Source organism: Onychostoma macrolepis, chromosome 14, assembly GCF_012432095.1.
Source record: "Onychostoma macrolepis isolate SWU-2019 chromosome 14, ASM1243209v1, whole genome shotgun sequence".
NCBI classification, from domain to species: domain Eukaryota; kingdom Metazoa; phylum Chordata; class Actinopteri; order Cypriniformes; family Cyprinidae; genus Onychostoma; species Onychostoma macrolepis.
The window spans coordinates 2,012,341-2,034,578 of NC_081168.1; the positions used below are offsets into that span (position 1 = coordinate 2,012,341).

At 34.7% G+C, this 22,238-nt stretch overlaps 1 protein-coding gene across 1 annotated transcript in view; it reads right to left on the reverse strand.

The window, feature by feature from the left end:
* LOC131553715 (putative methyltransferase NSUN7) overlaps nt 1-22,238 on the reverse strand; it is a 41,269-nt gene that overhangs the window by 17,812 nt on the left and 1,219 nt on the right. The window contains exons 2-7 of the mRNA XM_058798556.1: nt 21,720-22,035; nt 9,430-9,488; nt 4,163-4,299; nt 2,058-2,210; nt 853-1,036; nt 529-787 (exon numbers count right to left, since the gene is read on the reverse strand). Coding sequence (XP_058654539.1) covers nt 529-787; nt 853-1,036; nt 2,058-2,210; nt 4,163-4,299; nt 9,430-9,488; nt 21,720-22,032 — 1,105 coding nt within the window. The 5' untranslated portion in view covers nt 22,033-22,035. The remainder of the gene's footprint in view (nt 1-528; nt 788-852; nt 1,037-2,057; nt 2,211-4,162; nt 4,300-9,429; nt 9,489-21,719; nt 22,036-22,238) is intronic.

Consider the following 22,238-nt stretch of genomic DNA (forward strand, 5'->3'; position numbering starts at 1 on the left):
GTAATTTATTCTTACCTACATTAGTTAACGTGTTATTTTTACATAAACCTGTATGGATTTTACTAGTTGCGCTTTTCCTGAACATCTTACCAAACTGAAATGTATTGTTTAACTTTTAAGCTTTTTTGTTATTCAGATATTTTGAAGAGTATTTATATTTGTTAACCAAAGGTTAACATTTTTTACAAAAATGTTTTAGTATTAACGTTGTGTTAAAGATAAAAGGCTAAACTATTCTATGTTTGACTCAAATTGAAAGAATAAACAGTTTAATTTCTATTAAGGTTTATAGGGATTTTAAGATGTAGCCTAATTGCGATTTGAATAATTAAGTTACTTATTGAGTAACTAAGTTACTTTTCAGACTGAGTAATCAGTAAAGTAATTTAAATACAATATTGATGATGTAATTAGTAACTGTAATTAATTACTTTTTGAAAGTAACTTACCCAACACTGTATATATATATATATATATGTATATACATACATACATACAGTATATGTTTATACATAAGCACACTCTTACTCTTGCAGCCCAGTTTGGTGAGTGTGTTCTGCAGCTCGTCTGTCTGAGACTGCGCTCCGTCTCCCAAACACACGATCACTGCGCTCTGACCGCGAGCATCTGACTGAGACGTGTGTGTCTCTGCCTCTGTGTGCGCAGACGCAGCCACTGCAGACACGTGTGCGACCGTCTGCGCAGAGAAACAGCCGCTCATCAGGACGTCTCCACCATCAGCCAGCAGGGGCCACAGAGCCCAGGGGCCCACACAGCACGACTTATCCTACGAACACACAACACACACTGTCACAGACACACACACACACACACACACACACACACCTGTACCTGTATGACGAGTCTGCCGTCTCTCAGTAATCTGCTGTTGGTCAGATCGTTCTTCACGCTGCTGGGAAACACCAGCAGGTCGTGGCAGTGCGGGTCCTTACAGAAGGTCCGTCCTTCCAGCTGCCCGACAGATTTAACACAGGAGAAGCCTGATGTGTGTAACACTTCACTGACCTCCTCCAAACACACACACACACACACACACACACACACAGATGATGAAATTAAGTTGTGTGTGTGAGTGTGTGTGTGTGTGTGTTTTTGAAGTGAGTGTGTGTGACCTCCAGCACTGGTGATTGGATCTGTCTACAACTCAGTGAAATTTACAGTCCCCCCACACACACACACAAATAAGCCTGGACACCCCAGAATGGAGGTTAAACAGGGGAGAAGCAGAATAATGCCACATCTGAACCATAAATCACATGCATACAAACACATTCTCGTCTTTCTACCTCATAAACAATAAATAATTTCAGTGGAAAATCATACAGCAATACAAGGAACAGAGATGAAAACAGCAGCGTGTGTTTCTGAGCATCCCACAAATCACACTGCAAAGCCTGATGTTCGTCCTCAGTATTTCTGTCTTGTTTTCCAGTACAAACATCTGAACATTTTTAAATCAAGATACATTTACTTAAGTCTTGAGTCAAGTCTTGTTTTCTACAATTACACAAAATATAATATTTAATATATGTATATTATATTAAATATTATTACACATTCTTATATGCTGTGTGTATATACATTATATATATATATATATATGCATTTATTACCAAAATTATATTATAAAATATTTAATATATATTTGCATCTATCATACCACATATATTTACATATACTGTATTATGTATTATTATGTACAATATGTATATTTTATACCTTTTTTTTTTAGAAAACAAGACTTAAGTAAAGTGAATGCACCTTGATTTAAGCTTTTTAGATATATGACATGATATAAAAAAACATTTATATAAATAAACATTAACTGAAATATATTAAATATTCAGCTCATCTCTCATTTTTCTCACTAAAACATCAAAATTACTAACATTTTAACTAAAATGAAAGTAAAAATGTGAAAATATAAAAAGAAACATTCAAAATGTTAACAATAACTATAACAGTATATGAGTATCACTGGTCTTAAGAGCGTATGAAATGAATCAGAAGTGTTTATAATGCAGTGTGTTGATGACCTGCTGCGGAGCGAGTTGATCCAGCCGTACAGCGGCAGCAGCGCCGCTCTCTCCTGTCTGTGCCGTATCTTCTCCGGCACGATGCTCTCCAGCGTCAGCAGCTCGTGTTTGATTCGACAGCGAGCCACAGACGCCACCAGCTTCGTCCTGAACCTGTCAAACACCGACAGCATGTGCAACACTTCACATCAACGACAGACAGAGATGCAAACAGGTAAGAGGGGAAAAGTGAGAATATTTCTTCTGAAGATATTTGCTTTACATGCTGTTTTACACGTACTTTAAAGTATTTTATTTTTTATTACCTTATATGTCCAAAACTGTTATTTTTCACCAAAAAATAAAATAAAAATCTTGTTGCAACATTTTACAAAAATCTAAATATTTGAATATATTTGGTCAAAATCCCATGTTATAAAACATGAAGTGCTATGCAGGCTATTTACAGTTTTTTTTCAGCTGCTTACACACTTTTTCAAAACTTTACACACAAACTCAAGAATTGCACACAAAATGCAAAATGCCTCGCATCTCTTGCAAAATGAAGCACTGCATTCAAAATATCACGAACACATCTCAAAAGCAAACATTTGCAAACACCTTTGCTGTAATATTAATTCCTGTTAGATTTGTGAGTGAGAACTGTTTTGCAAAAAGTGTTTTATGAAATTGAAAACTGAGTCAAAGGCGGAGAATTAGTGTCTGGTTTTGCAGATTTGGTGTTTGGTTCTGGAGTTTGAGTGTCAGCTTTCAGAAACTGTGTGATATGTAAAGATTGAAAAAAAACTGTAAGACCTATTTTGATCTGAAAAAAAGTGAGTTGTCGCTGAAAGGTGAGGAGTTTGCATCTATGAGTCAAACTGTGTTACTCCACACAGACATATAATCTCATTACACTTCATGTTTAATTCAGTGAGCGGTGTACAGTTATCATCTCATACATAAAAACACTTATTTTGCATTTGCATTCATTTTTGTGATGGATTGATGTGACTTCTATATCAGCCGTTCTCAAGCTTTTTGACTCGAAGGCCCACAATATTCAAAGGCTCCCTTATAAAGGCTGTTTAATGCTGTAATTATTACAAAGCTGTTTGTTTATAAAACTTTTTTAATTAACAAAATCTGGTAGTATTGATGAATTAAATTAAGCATGATTTATTTTTAATATTTTTTTCTTCAGTAGTTTCATGAACTCTACTGCAAAAAAAAATAAAATAATCTAAACAAATATTTTTGTCTTGTCTTTCAGTAAAATATCTAAATATTTTTAAATGCAAAATGACTTAAAATTTAAAAATGTTTTCTGAAAAATGTATTAAAATTAAGTGACCTTATGCTTAAAACAAAAACAAATATCTGCCAGTGGAGTCAGAAAAATAAAACTCGTTTTTCCTTTAAATTAAGTTTATTTTTCTGACCTCATTGGCAGATTGTTTTTAAATTTTATTATATTTTATAATTTTATAAGTATAAACTCACTTAAACAAGTCAAAAATACTGAGGAATAAAATAAAAAACAACAGTTATTTGGGGAGGGGTAAATAGTTGTATTATTTTTGTATTTTTATTGTATTATGTATTATTTTTAGTGCTGTCAAACGATTAATCGCGATTAATTGCATCCAAAATAAAAGTTTTTGTGTGTGTGCTGTGTATATTTATTATGTATAAATACGCACATGCATGTATATATTTAATGCATGTATATATTTATAATAAAATTATATTATGTTTATATATTAAATATATTTATATATAATATAAATTATATAAATATACATATATACATGTAAATATATATTTAAAAAAAAATATATATAGTATGTGTGTGTATTTGAATATACATAATAAATAAACACAGTACACACACATATATTATGTAAACAAAAACCTTTATTCTGGATGTGATTAATCGTGATTAATCGTTTGACAGCACTAATTATTTGTATTATTTATAGTAGCATTCTTATTATACATAGAAATTATTGTTCTAGATCATTCGTCTCACTGGAAGCTCATACATTCACAAAATGTCCATCTTATGCACAGTGTCCAGTCTATATAGTGCAGAACAGTGGGAGTAGTCTGTAATTCTGACCCACCTGAGCAGACACGCCTCCACTTCCTGCACAGCCTTCACTTCCTCCTCCTCCTGATTGGCCGCTGGCAGGCGTGGGAGGAACTTCCTGTCCATTAAGTCAGTGAGCATGACGGCCACCAGACTCATGCTATGATCCGGCTGCAGAGAGAGACAGAGACTGAGCGGCTTTCCTTTACAATACATTCACATTTATTCATTTAGCAGACACTTTTATCCAAAGCAACTTACAATTGGGGAATAAATCAAGAGATTCTATCGAATTTGATCTTAAAGAGGAAAATAGAAATACAACTTTCAAGCAAACAAAATATGCAAGAGAAATAAACAGTCTGCTCATGGATAGCTAGTTAACTTGATAATAAATGACTCAAGAACTTGCTACTTCTGAATGTATTTAAGGTATAAAATGAAGGTATAAAAGGTACACATGGATTTTAAAAATGTATAATATAATATAATTTAAGGACTGTCTGTTTACAAATTTCTGAATGATCCAGAAAGTGTAAAAGTAAACATGTTAAGCTTGTATAATATAATATAATACAATACAATATACTGTAATATAATATAATATAATTTAACTGGCTGTTTACAACTTCCTGTTGTCAATGTGTGTGTTTTGTTTTGTGTTATTTTAGTATAATTGATATTAATATATTAAGTGTATATTAATATTTTATATTATTTTGAATAATTAGTCATTTTTTCACTTTCATTTAAATTTTAGTTAAAGTTTTAGTAATTTCTTTTCATTTTTCAGGCAGTGTTTCCTCGTGTCTAAACACATTTCTGCCTCAGAAGTGAATGTAGGTGCTCAGTTTGGTGGATTAAATGCAGCTCTGGATTCAGAAGTTTCTCCGGCTCGTACGCACTGTTCCAGCGAGTTTGCTTTAGTTTTGTCTTTTCTCAGGCATAATCATGAGCAGCTGCTGCAGTTTATTCTGCTCGGTGTTTGTCCTCAGTGAAGGTCAGACTCAGACCCCTGAGATTCCTGTGTGTCGCTGGGTAACTGCGTCTCTGATGGGTTTAGCGCTACCGACCTAAGAGCTCAGACCCATTAGAGAGCAGGAGACACACACACACACACACACACATACTGATACACACACACCCACCCACACCCACACATATACTGATACACACACACACACACACACACACACACACACACAACCTGCCCCCCCCCACATACTGATATACACACACACACATACTGATACACACACCCACCCACACCCACATATACTGATACACACACACACACACACACACACACAACCTGCCCCCACATACTGATATACACACACACACACACATACTGATACACACACACACACATACTGATATACACACACACACACACACAACCTGCCCCCCACATACTGATATACACACACACACATACTGATACACACACACCACCCACACCCACACATATACTGATACACACACACACACACACACAACCTGCCCCCACATACTGATACACACACACACACACACACATACTGATACACACACACCACACATATACTGATACACACACACACACACACACAACCTGCCCCCACATACTGATACACACACACACACACAACCTGCCCCCACATACTGATATACACACACACACATACTGATACACACACACACACACACACACACACACTGATACACACACACACACACACACACACTGATATACACACACACACAACCTGCCCCCCCCCCACATACTGATACACACACACACACACATACTGATACACACACACCCACACATATACTGATACACACACACACACACACACACACACACACACCCACCCACACATATACTGACACACACACACACAACCTGCCCCCCACATACTGATACACACACACACACACTGATACACACACACCACACATATACTGATACACACACACACACACACAACCTGCCCCCACATACTGATACACACACACAACCTGCCCCCACATACTGATACACACACACACACAACCTGCCCCCCACATACTGATATACACACACACACACACACACACATATACTGATACACACACACACACACACACACACACACACATACTGATATACCACAACCCAAATTGTGACCAGATACCAAAGTTAAACTTTTTACTTCTGTAAATGTAAAATGTAAAATGTAAAAAAAAAAAAAAAGTAACAATAATTTAATTTAAATAGGTTATTACAGTTTTTCTCGATTGCTAACACAATTCATGAAACAATTCACTATTTTCTCACAACTATAAACACAATCTCAAAACTACACACCAATTTGTGCAATCTTCAAAGTCAAACATTTTAGTCAAAAACATATTCTCTTTTGTCAGAATCTGTTCAGTCGACTCTCAGTTCTGCACAAATACATGTGAGAAGTACTTGGCTACAAATCAATTCAACAGTTATGAGTTTGAGGCTGTGTGCTACAGTATTTACAGTACAAGTCCTCTCATCTGAAGTACTGCTACTATGTTCTGCAAGTGTAATGTGAGAGTAGATGATCCTGCAGGCAGCTTTCCTTATGTTCATTCCATGCACAAGAACATGCTCAACTATAGTGCTTTATATTTCATCAGCAACAAATGACCTTTGACCTCATCCCCTTCATTTCTATTTTCCCCCAATTCCTCTTTGTCTCCCACGACCAGGATTCATTTTCCAAAACACATAATCAGCTGTGCTCTTGTTCATATCATCCTGAGATTCTGACCTGTGTGTCATCAGTTTTGCTACTGAATGTTCACACAGGGATAAATGTGCGCTGTTTGAGTTCATTTTATGATGGTGTTTTTGTGTAGAGTTTTGCAGAAAACACAGAAAATCGGAACGTGTGAAAACAGGTGAAATGTGTTCAACGTTTTGAGAAACGTGTCTGTTTCATAATCTTGTTTTTATTTAAATTTTTTATGTGTGTTGGAAGTGTGTGTACACATCTATCCTATAATGATAAAAATCCACCCAGTGTTTTTTTTTTTTTAAATCCCTGTTTTAAAATCCTCTTTCTCAAATCAGGCTGTTCTGAGATTCCTGTCAGAATGACGTAGTTCTGTACAGGCCCCTCCCACAAGAGTTGATTGACTCGTCTCACCTTAGCCCCGCCCTGAGTGAGCTGAGAGCTGTCCGTCTCCGGTGCAGGGGAAGACAAGATGTCTCCGATTAAGCGATTGAGGTGTTTTGTTGTTGGATGTAGTAATGAATATAGCAGTCGTCAGTTACTCCCAACATCTGAGCTGCTGAAGACGCAGAGGATTAACGTTACTTTTGTTAGGAAGTGAATGCGCCGATCCCCAATCTACATAAATGCGAGAATCATTCGTGATCCAGCTTCATCTACAGAAGAAGTGAGTATAAGGGTTTTTATGAATCTTTGCAAATCACCTAAACTAATAATGTGCTAGTTAGCCGGTTTCGCGGCTGAAGGTTACAGTCTGCTGGTCACTCCATGGAAGAGAGGGGCGGAGTCAGCAGAGCTCATTAGCATTTAAAGCAACATGGACTAAAAAATGGCTTGATGAAAACAGAGCTGATTTTGACAGGGTAAAGAAGGTGTTTTTTTACACTATCATTGAGAAATTTTAACCAAAGTATGTTATAGACTTTTCATTAAGACCCTAAAGAATAATATCAACTTGTAGAAAATGGGCATCCGATGACCCCTTTAAGCTTGGATTTTTGAAGTAGAAAGACTGAATTGGTCTTTTCTTGCAAAACATTTTCTAATAATCTTTGTTTCATTTTTTATTTATTAAAGTGTAAATGAGATCTCTAGTAAGTCTCATGAGCTTTGAAAGAGCAGCATCTGAGCATTAGACCTCTGTGTGTGTGAGTGTTTGCGTGTGTGTGTGTGAGTGTTTGAGAGTGTGTTTGTGTTTGAGTGTGTGTGTGTCTGTGAGTGTTTGAGAGTGTGTGTGTGTGCGCGCGTTTTTGTGAAAAGTCAGGACATAGATGTGTATAATGACGAGGGTATGTCAGGTATTACAAGGTGAAGGTGACATCTCAGGACATTGACCCATGTCCCCACTTTTCAAAACGCTTATAAATCACTCAGAATGAGGTTTTTGGGGAAAGTTGAAATGCACAGTCTCCTGTAAGGGGTAGGTTTAGGTGTAGGGTTGGTGTAGGGCAATAGCACATACAGTAAGTACAGTATAAAAACCATTACGCCTATGGAATGTCCCCACTTTTCACAAAAACGAATATGTGTGTGTGTGTGTGTGTGAGTGTTTGAGAATGTGTGTGTGTTTGTGTGTGTGTATGTGAGTGTTTGAGAGTGTGTGTTTGAGTGTGTGTGTGTGTGTGTGTGTGTGTGAGTGTGTGTGTGTGTGTGTGTGTGTTTGAGTGTGTGTGTGTGTGTGTGTGAGTGTGAGTGTTTGAGAGTGTGTGTGTGTGTGTGTGTGTGAGTGTTTGAGAATGTGTGTGTGTGTGTGTGTTTGTGCGTGTGTATGTGAGTGTTTGAGAGTGTGTGTGTGTGTGACTGTGAGTGTGTGTGTGTGTGTTTGTGTGTATGTGAGTGTTTGAGTGTGTGTGTGTGTGTGTGTGTGTGTGTCTGTGAGTGTGTGTGTGTGTGTGTGTGTGTGTGTGTGTGTGTATGTGAGTGTTTGAGAGTGTGTGTGTGTGTAGGGATTCTGGTGTTGTCAGTGTGTGCTAATCTGCTGATTAACATTAGCATCAGCTCGTTAGAGGTCATTCTGTGTGTGTGTGTGTGTGTGTGTGTGTGAGTGTGTGTTTGTGGTTCATTGTGTTCAGAGTTTATGGTCTCTCTTAAGATTCAGAGTAACGACCTGCCAAAGCAGCGGCGGACAAACGATTCATCCTTTACAGCAGCTGTATTTCAGCCTCCAGTGTGTGTGTGTATCCATGCACAAGGGTGTGAATGTGTGTAAAATAAATGCGCAGCTGAGCGTTTGTGAGTGTCTTTGCACCACGACCATCAGCTGTCACATTAACCACCTGCAGTGCATTCTGGGAGTTTTTAGTCATTTATGGACTTTCTGTTTCATTAGGAAGGCAGACAGACAGACACACACACACACACACACACACACACACGTTTGTTTTTGTGAAAAGTGGGGACACGGGGTAATGTCCTGAAAAGTCACCTTCTTCTTGTAATACCTGTCATACCCTTGTCATTATACAAATTTATGTCCTTATTTGTCACAAAAATGCGCGCGCACACACACACACACACACACACACACACACACACACACACACAGAGAGTCCCGCCCTCCACTCACCATTGGCTGTGAGAGACAGAAGCAGCTGTCAATCATGACGTTCTCCAGCAGCTCCTGATCTACAGAAACGAGATCAAATAAACATGTTCAAATGAGTCCAGATACACAAGAAAAATAAGACACACTGACTATAGTTAAAGTGATATAGTTGTAGATCACAGGTAAATATTAAAACATTGCACAAGAAAAAATATCCAAACACTAATCTAAATCATTTTACTTACTCAAACCACTGAGCCAATTAATTAAACCGCTTTATTTTAGATTAGTGAAGACTAACTGTAAAAATTAACATTTGGTTCCACAAAAAATGATCTACCTATACTTTATATGATATTTATATACTGAATATATTTATATTAATAATATTTTAAATATTTTTGAAACATTCAAAATAATTCTATAATGAAAATAAAATAAAATAATTAAAAGTAAAATAAAAATAAGATGAAAAAGCATACACTTATAAAACACATAATAAACAGTAGTTCATGTGACTAATGTGCTATATACCAAGCCTTCTGAAGCCATACTGTATATTTGTGTGAGGAAAAGACACACATTTAGATTGAGATCATCTGTTTAATTGATGAAAAACTACTTTTTTGACAGCATCAATCACCATCTGACTTCTTTTAATATTCATTCTGCTGAAGATTAAAGCAAATAAGAAAATATACAGAAGCAGAACAACATGAGAGTGAAAAATACTCCTTTAAACATCTACCACATATTCCCACATTTACTGAACTGAATCAATCTGATGAATTCATAATTCAGCAAAAATTATATTTGTGTACCTTAAAAAGATCAAAGGCAGAGGACGCACAAATACCTTTTATAGCTCATTTTCCTAGAGTGAGTAAAAATAGAGAACCTAATTCATTTTTATTTCATTTCTCTGGAGAATAGCACTTGAATTACACATCATAAAGCAGGCATCTGTCTCCCCGAGCGCAGAGAGAGAGCCGGGAGTTTTCCTGAACATTTGCATGCGAGTAAAAGGGAAATCAGTCATGAGGGATTTCTGTGTGGCTGTTTTTAGTAGCTGCTCCTGCGGGACGCTGATCTTGAGCAGGTACAGCGGCAGCATCTTAAGGACTCTTGCAGGAATCGTGTGAATGATGTGTGTGAGAGCGAAGATAAGGCTCTTATCGTGATTGACAGCTGTGATCTCCGTCTCCGCCCATCAGCCGTTTCCATGACAACCACAAACATCCCATTCATCCGGCCTGACAGAGGACCGTCACTGTGTGTGGGCAAGAAATATCAGTAAATATGATCATAAATTCACATAGAGAGTGTTAATATACGAGGAAATCTCTCTTCCTCGGATGTGATTCATGAGCCAGTCATTAACCTTCTGATCTGTGACTCATTAAGCGATTAATTGTGTTCAAACATTTAAAATCTACAACACAGACTGAAGGCAGGAGAGATAATGACTTCCAGTGGAGCGCATCAGCTGTTAATGAAGCAGTCAGCATTGCGTGTGGGTGTGGTCACAGCATAGCTCTTATCCAATCAGAGGAGAGAGGCGGTCCATGGAATGTTTACAGAAAAAAAATATATATATATTTTAAAATCAATTATTCAATTAAAATAAATAATAAATTAACATAAAATTAAAAAACACATAATTAGATTTTAAAAGTGTAAATAAATGAGTAATTAAACAAATAAATACATGATAAATAATTACAAAATAGGTTAAAGTAAATATTCAAAAATTAGGTTAAAATGAATACGTACAAAAATAGTAAATAAATAATAAATACAATTATTTTAAAAATAAATAAAGAATAAAACATTAGATTAAAATAAATGAACAGACATTTGATAAAACAAAATAAATAGTATTTTTAAGTAAATAAAGGAATAAATAAATAAATAAATAATAAATGACTACAAATGAGATCAAAATATATAATCAAAAATAGATTAAATGACAAGCATTAGATTAAAGAAAAAAAACAGATGAAAACAAATAAAATTTTATTAAAATAAAAATAATCAAAAATTAGGCTAAAATAAACATTAGATTAAAACAAAAATTAATAAGTAATCAGATTGTTTTAAGTAAATAAATAAATAAATAAATAAACAGTCCTATAATGCTTAGGAAAAAGCATAATAATGTAGCTTAATAGAAACTAAATATTTTCTGAATAATATTTTAGACATATTTATACTATTATTTTCCAGCGTATAAATAGTGTCCACATAGATGTTTGTTTTGTTTGGGCATCCCTCGTGTGAGGATGGTCATATTTGAGGGTCTGTGGTATTAACCCTACATTAGACAGATGGTCATCACACGAGTCATGATGATGGATCAATGATGCCATCGCTTTGGGTAGAGTCAAATCATCCAATAATAAAGCAATCAGCAGTGCATATGGGCGTGGCCACAGTCCAATCAGAGGAGAGCAGGGGCGGGAATAACAAAGAGGCTGGAAAAGAGAGCGATACAAACTCCAGCAATGGTCATGACATAGATCACATTTACAGCAGCTCCTCAGCCAAACTCTCGGTGGAGAAACACCTGACAGAGTAAATCTGCAGCCTCACTAATGGTCTGGAACTCCAGCAGAATGAAAATCATGTTAATCGCACCGCTGAGGAGAAACACTGATCTGTTCAGGGTCGTTTACTGAGATTACACTGTGTTTAGCAAAGTAGTTCTTGCTGAAGGTTGTTGGTTTAAAGAAGGAGCAATAATCACTCGAGTTGGAGGAGCAAAGCAGGAGCGATGGTGTCAGGACTGTGGGTGGAGTCATAAATCTGGATTATGTCAAGATATTAAACCTGGGGTTTTCAAACTGGGGTCCAGGGACACCCAGGGGGGCTAGAGGTTCAGTGGAAATGTTTACAGAAAACATGTTTTTTAAAATAAATAAATAAGATTACAAAAAATAAATATTTGATAATTAAATTAAAATAATAAACATTGGATTAAAACAAACAACTAAATTAAATTAATGAATTAATTAAAAATTAAATTAAAATAGATTAAAATAAATAATGAAATAAATAAACAAATAAATACATTTTAAAAATATAATGAAAATATATAATAATAATAAAACCATTTTTAAATTAAAATAACTAAATTAATAATTAAATAAAAATGAATAAATAACAAATACATACAAATAAATTAATAATTTGCTTAAAAAGCAATAACAAATGAGCAAATAAACCAATAAATAAACAATTAAAATTAGACACAAATAAATAAACAAAATGTATTAAAATTTATTTTAAAATACATGAATAATAAACAAAAAGCAACATTAAGACAAAAATAATAATTTGATTAATATAAATAAATAAATTAGTAATTAAATAAAAATGAAAAAAAAATACATAAACATAAATACATAAACAATAATTTATTAAAATACATAAATAACAAGTAAACATTAGAATAAAACAAAAAGTAAATAATTAGATTAAAATAAGTAAATAAATGACTGAATAAATAGATAATAAATAATTAAATTCTGTTTCAAATAAAAGTAAATAAATACAGCACTATAAAGGGTAGAAAGAAACATAATAATGTAATCTAATTTAATTTAATCTAATTTCTATGAATAGAAACAAAACATTTTCCAAACATTTTAGACATGTTTATAATGTAAATTTTTTTACAGGATAAATTGAGTCTTTATGCAATAACCTATACAGATGCCTTTTAAATTTTAGAATGGTAGATCATATTTTTGTTGTTGGGGGGGATTGGGAGGTTGTGGCATTTAGAAGATTAAAAACCCCTGCGTTATACAATCGGTCATGATGCAGGATCGATGATGTCATACATCTGGGCGGAGTCATGTGACACAGAGAGAGTCCAGTGATGGACGACAGCAGAGAAAAGAACAGCAAATGAAAGGAAAAAGAGAAATATGAGCGGGTGACAGATGAACACAATGAACGGAGCTCCATTTCTCTACTTTATCTCTTAGATGTGAGAAACACACACAAACACACTCATCTATCTGTCAGAAGAGAAGGAACCCAGCGTGAGAAACGACTCATTTTGGCCCAGAGCTTTAATCAGGTCATTTGCATGAGTTACATGCTCTGGATCTCCTGCAGGCTGATATTTACCGCGGTATTTCTGGCAGGGGAACCGTTCTGCTGCTCAAGGACAAAATCACAATGAACCCTGTGGATTTTATGCTCAGCTAAAAAGCCTTTATCTCCTCCAGTGAACTGCAACAATCCCACGAACCCTGAGACAATTCAGCTCCAATCTCCTCCGGACGTGTCTCCGCACTCAGAAACCTGATGAAAACTGATGAAGCCGCAGAGGAATCATGCAGACGCCCCTCCACGCCTATAAGTGCAGAGTGAGCGTGATCACGGCATCTGTAAGGTCACCGGACCAATAAAGTCTCTGCCCTTTACAACCGAAACCTGCTTCATTTGCATTTCATGAATTTGATCTCATTTTCAACAAGAGAGAGACAGAATCAAACCACATCTACAGACCAAAATCCAGAAAACACACACTGACCTGTTTCTTACACTATTTGCAAACTGTACAAACTGTCTTTTCAGTCTTGCTTCTATTTAACCATCTACAAATGCATTTTCACTGCAAATACAAACAGATTTAACCATTTATAACTGCATTTTCACTGCAAATACAAACAGATTTAACCATTTATAACTGCATTTTCACTGCAAATACAAACAGATTTAACCATTTATAACTGCATTTTCACTGCAAATACAAATATGTTTAACCTTTTACAACCACATTTTCACTGCAACTACAAATCATTTTAACCATTTATTACCGCATTTTCACTGCAAATACAAATGTTTAACTCTTTACAACCACATTTTCACTGCAAATACAGATCAGTTTAACCCTTTGCAACCACGTTTTCACTGAATACAAATGAATTTTAACATTTACATCTACATTTTCACTGCAACTACAAACCAATTAACCATTTATAACCATATGTTCACTGCAAATACAAATCTATTTAACCCTTTTCAATCAATACAAATCATTTAAACCCTTTACAACCACATTTTCTCTGCAAAGACAATGTATTTAATCATCTACAATACAATTTTCATTGCAAAGTTTTCTTACACTATTTGCAAACTATGCAAACTGTCTTTTCAGTCGTGCATCTGTTCGACTGTCTGCAACCGTATTTTCACTGCAAAGACAGTGTTGCACAGACAGAAATCAAGACTAGTTTTAAAAATCACTGGGAGGGCGAATGCAAAACTATTTTTCTGCAGATCTCCTGATGTGTGTGTGTGTCCAGCACACACAGAGCTAGTGTGTATGTGAGTCACGCTTGTGTGTGTGTGTGTGTGTATTGACTGTGCAGCGTGGAGTTAAGATAGATTAAAGCAGGTTTTCCCAGGTGTGCGGTCTCATGTGAAACATGCTCGCCAAACCAAAACAGCCACATCGATATCACAAGCTTCATTCTCAGTTCTGTTTTTATCTGACTGCGCTGTTCTCAGAGCTCACTGGTGCAAAATCAGCTTTTAAACATGCTTCAACATTATACAGCCTTCAACTGTTAACATGTAAACATTTAGTGCTGTTTATATTTGTCAAGTATCACTAGTACTAGTGCTGATAATGACGTGATTAAACCTCTAAGAATGAGTATTAAAGCTGGCCATGCTGTAATTACATTACATAATCATATTGTAATATTATATACAGTATATATATATATATTTAGTGTTGTCAAACGATAAAAATGCATGTATATATTTCAGAAAAAATTATTGTATATTAAATATTTTGCGACCATTTTTTCTACCGGTGCGACTAAATTTTGTGAGCGGTTTCACTGGCACGACCACCGCGTTGCCCAACTCATAAGCGCAACCATTTCTGTTGCATATGAGAAACATTAAATGGCAAACGAAACAAAAGCGTGATGAAACCGCTTTTTTGGGCTGTGCAGCAGCAGCGCGGACCGTTTATCAGCTCGGACCAATAATTAAGCGCAGCTCAAGCAAACAGGTCCGAGCTCGGAACAGCTTTACTCTGGAACCAATGCTGATCTCGTGACACTATTAGAGCACAGCACTGCGAGATCCAGTGAGAAGTGTTTGAATTCACCGCAGAATGAATAAAGATTGCTGCGAAATCCGGTGAGATGCATTCAAATTCTGCACAGAATTCTGTCATAAACAGATCAAACAGCGCTGATGTAGAAAACCAGAAGTATTAATGATAACTATACCATAGTGTTGTGGCAGAAAGAGTCGAATGTTATTACATTATCCATTTCAGGGTTTGTACAGCCTTTTGAGAGAGAAATTCAAGCACTTTTCAGTGACTTTCAAGTATTTCCAGCACTTTAGAGCTCTAAAAATGATCCAATTCAAATGTTGTTTTTAATGGGATTACCAAAATAAACGTTGTGGTAAACAAACACTTATTTAAAATGTAAAAATACATAAAATTACCACTATAACCAGTAGATGGCAGCAGAGAGGCACTTAATGGCTTATTAATCATTCATTTCCACTTTTTTTGCTTTATATTTTGATATTATAAAATCACTATTATAAAATATCAAATCATCAAGAAATCAAATTTTGTCAAAGTTTTGCACTTTTCATGTGTATGAAGTAAGAAAAGTCACAAAGTGCATTAAAAAACAAACTTTTGTTCAATTGGGAACTGAATAACTCAAGGTAAAGAGCATTCCTTTGAAAATCGCTGAAGCTGTCAGTCAGTTCAGTATAATAGGCTACTATAAAAGAATAATGGTACAGTTAATGAGAGTAGAATATATCATTTTTGTATAGGAGGTATAGAGCTTTTTCACATTTGGCTCCCAAACTCTGGAACAGCCTTCCTGATAACGTTCGGGGTTCAGACACACTCTCTCTGTTTAAATCTAGATTAAAGACACATCTCTTCAGCCAAGCATTCACATAATGCATCATATAATCTTGTACTGCAGTTATATCTGATCCAACGCACATTATTATTTAGCTTGGGTTGAACAAATCATCTTTGCTTGGTTGGAACAGCAGCTACGCTAATTATGTCTCTATTTGTTTCTCTTTTTCTGCCACGAGATTAACATCCCCTGGTAAATAGGAATTACTGAAGCATCAGATCTGAGATGACCGAACATCTGAGAAGAGATGATGCCAACCCTCAGACAACATATAAAACTACCAAATTTTGCTATAAGTTTGATCGCAGCATATAATCATTGCTGTTAATAGTGTTCACTGTCTGTTTGATTACATGTCATTAGCTAACTGCTTGATTTTTACCATACATTTCTGCCATATGGACATCAACTTGAGTGTCACCACTGATAAACTACTTTAAATATAATAGAAATTAAAAAATTTTGTAAAGCTGCTTTGCAATGATTTGCATCGTGAAAAGCACTATACAAATAAAATTGAATTGAATTGAACGAGTATTACAATAGTAATATAGTTGTTAATTCTTTATTTTACTAATAAATCACTAATAATAATTAATTTATTTTACAACAGTACTGTAATAATAGATTTATTTTACAATTGAATTAAAATAAAACACCTGTTTTTTGCAGAACATTAGTATTCAAATAGTAATATTTTTTAATATTTTATTTTAAAACTGTTCTGTAAAAAAAAAAAAAAAAAAAGCTAAATTTTTAAAGAATAACAGTTCTTTAAAAATATTAGTATTCAAATAGCAAAATATATTTTTAAAGATTTTATTTAATAATTATTATTTTCTTTTACAATTGTACTGTAAAACAATATTATTATAAAAAATTTTTCCAGTATAATAGTATATATATATTTTATTGATAATAATAATAATAACAATAATAATTTTATTATTATTATTTTATTCTAATATTTATTAGACTTCCACTGAATTTGACTAAAACATACCGCATCAGAGTATCATATTCTTCAGAGACTGTGTTTGTATTTATTGTGCGATCTCATCACACCACAATGAGCTTTCATATTAACATTCATCTCGACAACAAGCATCTGCATCTCATTAGCTCCTCTAATTAAGGTGCATGTAAAGGCCCAGAGACGTTTGTCAGACATCTGTGATCATGTCTTAACTCCTAATTCTGCCTAATGAATGCTGATGAGGCGTCAAACCTGCAGATGACCGCAGAAAGGCATTCTGGGAAATGTAGGATTAGTGTTTATCCACACTCGGACACTGATGGACGGATAAAGGCCACCGGCCCAACATGTTCTTCATCCGACACACACAGAGAAATCAATCTCCGTATCTCATCAAATCGTCCGGCAGACGCCCTTGTCAGCCGAGCAGCTCAGACAGCAGATGATTGGTCGACTGATCAGTTGCATTATGGGTAGCAGAATGAAGATATTTAATTCAAATCACTCTATCAATTCAGCTCACAGAGCCATCCATCATCATTCTGACTCTCAGGGAAAAGTCATGAATAAGATCTCATTAATGTCTCAAATGTTTCTAACACAGCAATGTGATTAAACAGAAAGCAAATGGACACGTTTAAATAAGTCTGCTGATTCTCAGAAGCTTCTCCTGAGAAAAGACCCAAGTCTCAGAAGAGATCTCTCAACAACTGGGCTCAGATTTGCCAAAAATCAGAAATCTCAAAATATACTCAAACCATTTCTCACCAAATGATCTGCAGAAGCATCTGAGCTAAAACTGATACTTACATGCAAGAACTTAAGAGATAAGAAAGAGTGATTTGATTGCCTTCTTCCAGATTAAGACTTGTCTTTTTCATCTTAAACACAGAATTATATGAGAAATGCAGATAAATTAACAAAAATATATTATGAAAAAGTAATGTTACCTTTCTTATTAAAAATGAGTTTAAATACTTTTAAAAAAAATACTGTTTTTACATTCCCTGTAGGTTTGCTGCACTGAATTTTCCCCTCCTCAGTATTTCTGTCTTGTTTTTCAGTAAAAATATCCAGTGTTGAGGAAAGTTACTTTTAAAAGTAATGCATTACAACATTGCGTTACTCCCTAAAACAGTAACTAATTACGTTACTTAGTTACTTTTTATGGAAAGTAATGCGTTACGTTACTTTTGCGTTACTTTTTAAATATGAGCAGGGCTTGATTGTTTTTAATATAAGAAGTTCTATTTATAGCAAATGTAAAAGCCCTTTCACACCAAAAGTGTAATGAATAAACCTCAGGCTGAAGGAAAAGTAAATTCATGTCTGTACAGTAGAACACAGGAGAAGAAGCTTCAACACTCTTCAGCAATAAAAACAAAACAATGAAGCACAATTGTTAGTTTATCTAAAGTTATTTTTGCTTATTAGTATGGTTGAACTGGATCATCAAAAGTCAGCAGCAAAGACATTGGTTAATAAAATGGGATTCGATACATTTGTGTTATTTAACATATTTAATTATTGCAGATTTGCGTCATATTCTGAGTTTGCATTTCACTGTTTTAATTCATTCTGATGAATACTAAATCTGTTTGTTTTTTTTTGCTAGTGGGATGAATTAATGCACATTCACATTTAGTCTAGAAATACAGTAAGATCATGTTCACACACAACGTCTCTGTACTTCCGATTTCTCCCAATATGGGGACAGGAGAGCTGTCAATCAATAAATGGGAAAACAAAGTAACTTGCGTTACTTTTTTGAAAAAGATATATTCTTGTAAAATAAAAAGTAATGCGTTACTTTACTAGTTACTTGAAAGAAGTAATCTGATTACGTAACTCTCATTACTTGTAATGCGTTACCCCCAACACTGAAAATATCTAAACATCCTTAAATCAAGATGCATTTATCTGAGAAACAACATTACTTATTAGATATTAAGTCTTGTTTTTTTTTTGTTTGTTTGTTTTTTTAAAATGCATCAAAATGAAGCGAGTTCGCTTAAATCAAGAACAAATATAATCTTGTTTTCCTTTTGAGGTTTTCCTCTTACCAAACTGACAGATATAGTTTCTTCTTGTTTTAAGTGTAAACTCACTTCATTTTATTTTTATTTTTTTCCTAAAAACAAGACTTAAAGGGATAGTTCACTGAAAAATTAAAATTGTGTCACCATTTACTCACCCTCATGTTGTTCTAAAATTATAAAACACATAAGAAACTGTCTCAGGGTTTCTGTCCCTTTATTGGTAAACAAAACCTAAAAGTTTCAAAAAGGCCATAAAAGCATCGTAAAATGAATCTATAGTGAACAAGTCTTCTGAAGAGATATGATTGCTTTACATGATGAACAGATTTAATTTAGATTTTTATTTACATCCGACTGTTACATATGGTAAATACAGAATACCCTATAGGGCCTATGTGATTCACTCTGTGTTTATATGTGTCAGTAAAAGCCAAAATTAAATCTGTTCATCATATAAAATGGTTGTATCTCTTCACAAGATTTACAGCATCCAATTCAGTTTACAATGCCTTTATGACCCGTTTAGCTCTTTTTTGGGGGGATTTTGTTACCTGGACTTTAAAATGAGGGACAGAAAACTCTCAAGCTTCATTAAAAATGTCTTAGTTTGTGTTTCGAAGATTAACCAAAGTCTTATAGGATTGGTTTGACATGAGGAGTGAATGATGACAGAATTTACATTTTTGAGTTAACGATCCCTTTAATATCCTAACTAATTTTGCTTCTCCAGTAAATGTATCTTGATTCAAATATAGAATAAATAAAATGTATATATTAATTTAAAAACAGAGTATGGTCTGTATGGGTAAAGACATGAGTTGAGAACCTGATTTTAGCACTCTCTCATTAATAACACATTGTTCATTTTGATCCAAAATTTGCATAGTGTAGCTTTAATTGTGACGCATTACCCAGTGCCGATCCTCACACAGTACAGAATGTGTGTTGTGTTGCACTGACTCTGTCTTAGTCTCTTGAGCACAAAGAGACTCATTAGTTAGTTGTCGTTTATAGCAGACATGTACGGTGCTCATTAAAGCAGTCGTCCTCTGGGGAACCAGCAGATTAAATATTCTGCTAAAACGACACAGTGCTAATAGATACTGACCATCACACAGGACGAAATCTGCAACTTCTGCCTCGGAAGACATTAACCAGCATGAACCAGCCCACTCCATCAACAGTGAATGAAAATAAACACAATATTCAATATCACGGCTGCATTTCAATGAGAGTCAATGTGAAATTACAGCTCACCCCGCCCAGCTAACGGGAATGTTCTCAGAATGATCTGGCGAGGTTATGAACAATCATTCTTTCAATAATGTTAATAGAACGTTCAGTCGAAGTTATCTGGTCTTTAATAATGTTCTCAAAACATTAGCACAGCGACATCTTTATACATCATTCATTAAACATTTTATTTCTGAAATGTTTCAGTTGAATGTTCATTTAACATTTTTAAATGTTACTACTTGTTTTAGAACGTTCAGAGAACATTCAAACGTAACATTCCCATAATGGAATGTTCCTTTAACATTTGCATAACAAAGAAACGTAAAAAAAAAAAAAAAACATTTTAAAAACTGAACATCCAAAGAACATTGAGAAATAATGTTTTCATAACGTTATGTGAACATTAGCAACACGCTTTTAGAACATATTTTTGTTAGTTATTTTTTAAAAACCCATTCCTGCTCTTATGAATGATTCAACAGTGCACTTCATTCTAAAGAAAAACTTTTGTCTTCATAATAAACTTTTTTTAGTTGACATCACCATCTTATAGAATCACTTTTCATCACCCCCCAAAAAATAAAAACACATCTGCTCGTGTTTTTTAAGATTATAAAGAAAAACATTTTTGCAGTGCATTTGTGGTAAACAGTTTTGGGATAAAAAAAAAGAAACTGGACTGCAAAAAATCATTTTCTTGTTTTCCAGTACAAATATCTAAACTTTCTTAAATCAAGATACATTTACTGGAGAAGCATGTCTTCATATTAAGTTTTATTTTCTGAAAAATGCATTAAAATTAAGTGAGTTTATGCTTAAAACAAGAACATGTATCTGCCAAAACAGTCAGAAAAATAATCTTTTTTCTCTTTGGATTAAATTTGTTTTTCTGACCTAATTGTCAGATATTTGTTCTTATTTCATGCTTTTCATTCAGAAAACAAGACTCAAATAAAGAAAATGTAACTTGATTTAAAAAAAATATATATTTGTAATGGAAAACAAGACAAAAATACTAAGTAAAAAATAACTTGTGGCAGTGTGTTTTGGAAAAAAATAGAAAAGAAAAAAAACTGACTTTGATGCTGCTTGATTTAGTAATTTCTCTAGTAAACACGATTCACTTACATTTGAGCGTGTTGAAGGCGAGTTGATACGCTGATCTCCGAGACGCCTCGTCCTTGGCAGCAGGTAATCTGACCTCTGACCTTTTCCCGTAGCTGATGAGCCTGTGAGCAGGAGGTTTCTCCAGGTGTGTGCTCTGAAAGATGGCCGCCGCGTGCAGGTAAACCCGGTCCGGACAGGCGGGACTCTCTTCTGGACCGGTCTGGAGTAGAGGTGGTTCTGGAGGAGCCGGATCCAGCAGAGAGAGATGTTTGAGAGCCGGGATCTGAGAGCCGCGCTTCGATGAACGACGCGCAACGCCGCTTTTCCTGACCATCCTCTGATATACAGACACAAAAACACATCAAATTCATAATCAAACACTGCAAAAATGATTTTATTACTTATTATTTTTCTCTATTTTTCCATTACAAAAATCTAAAAATTCTTAAATCAAGACACATTTACTTTAGTCTTGTTTATCAAAATTAATTGAGTTTATTACGGGAGCCTGTTTCTGCCATGGAATAAAAAAAAAATTAA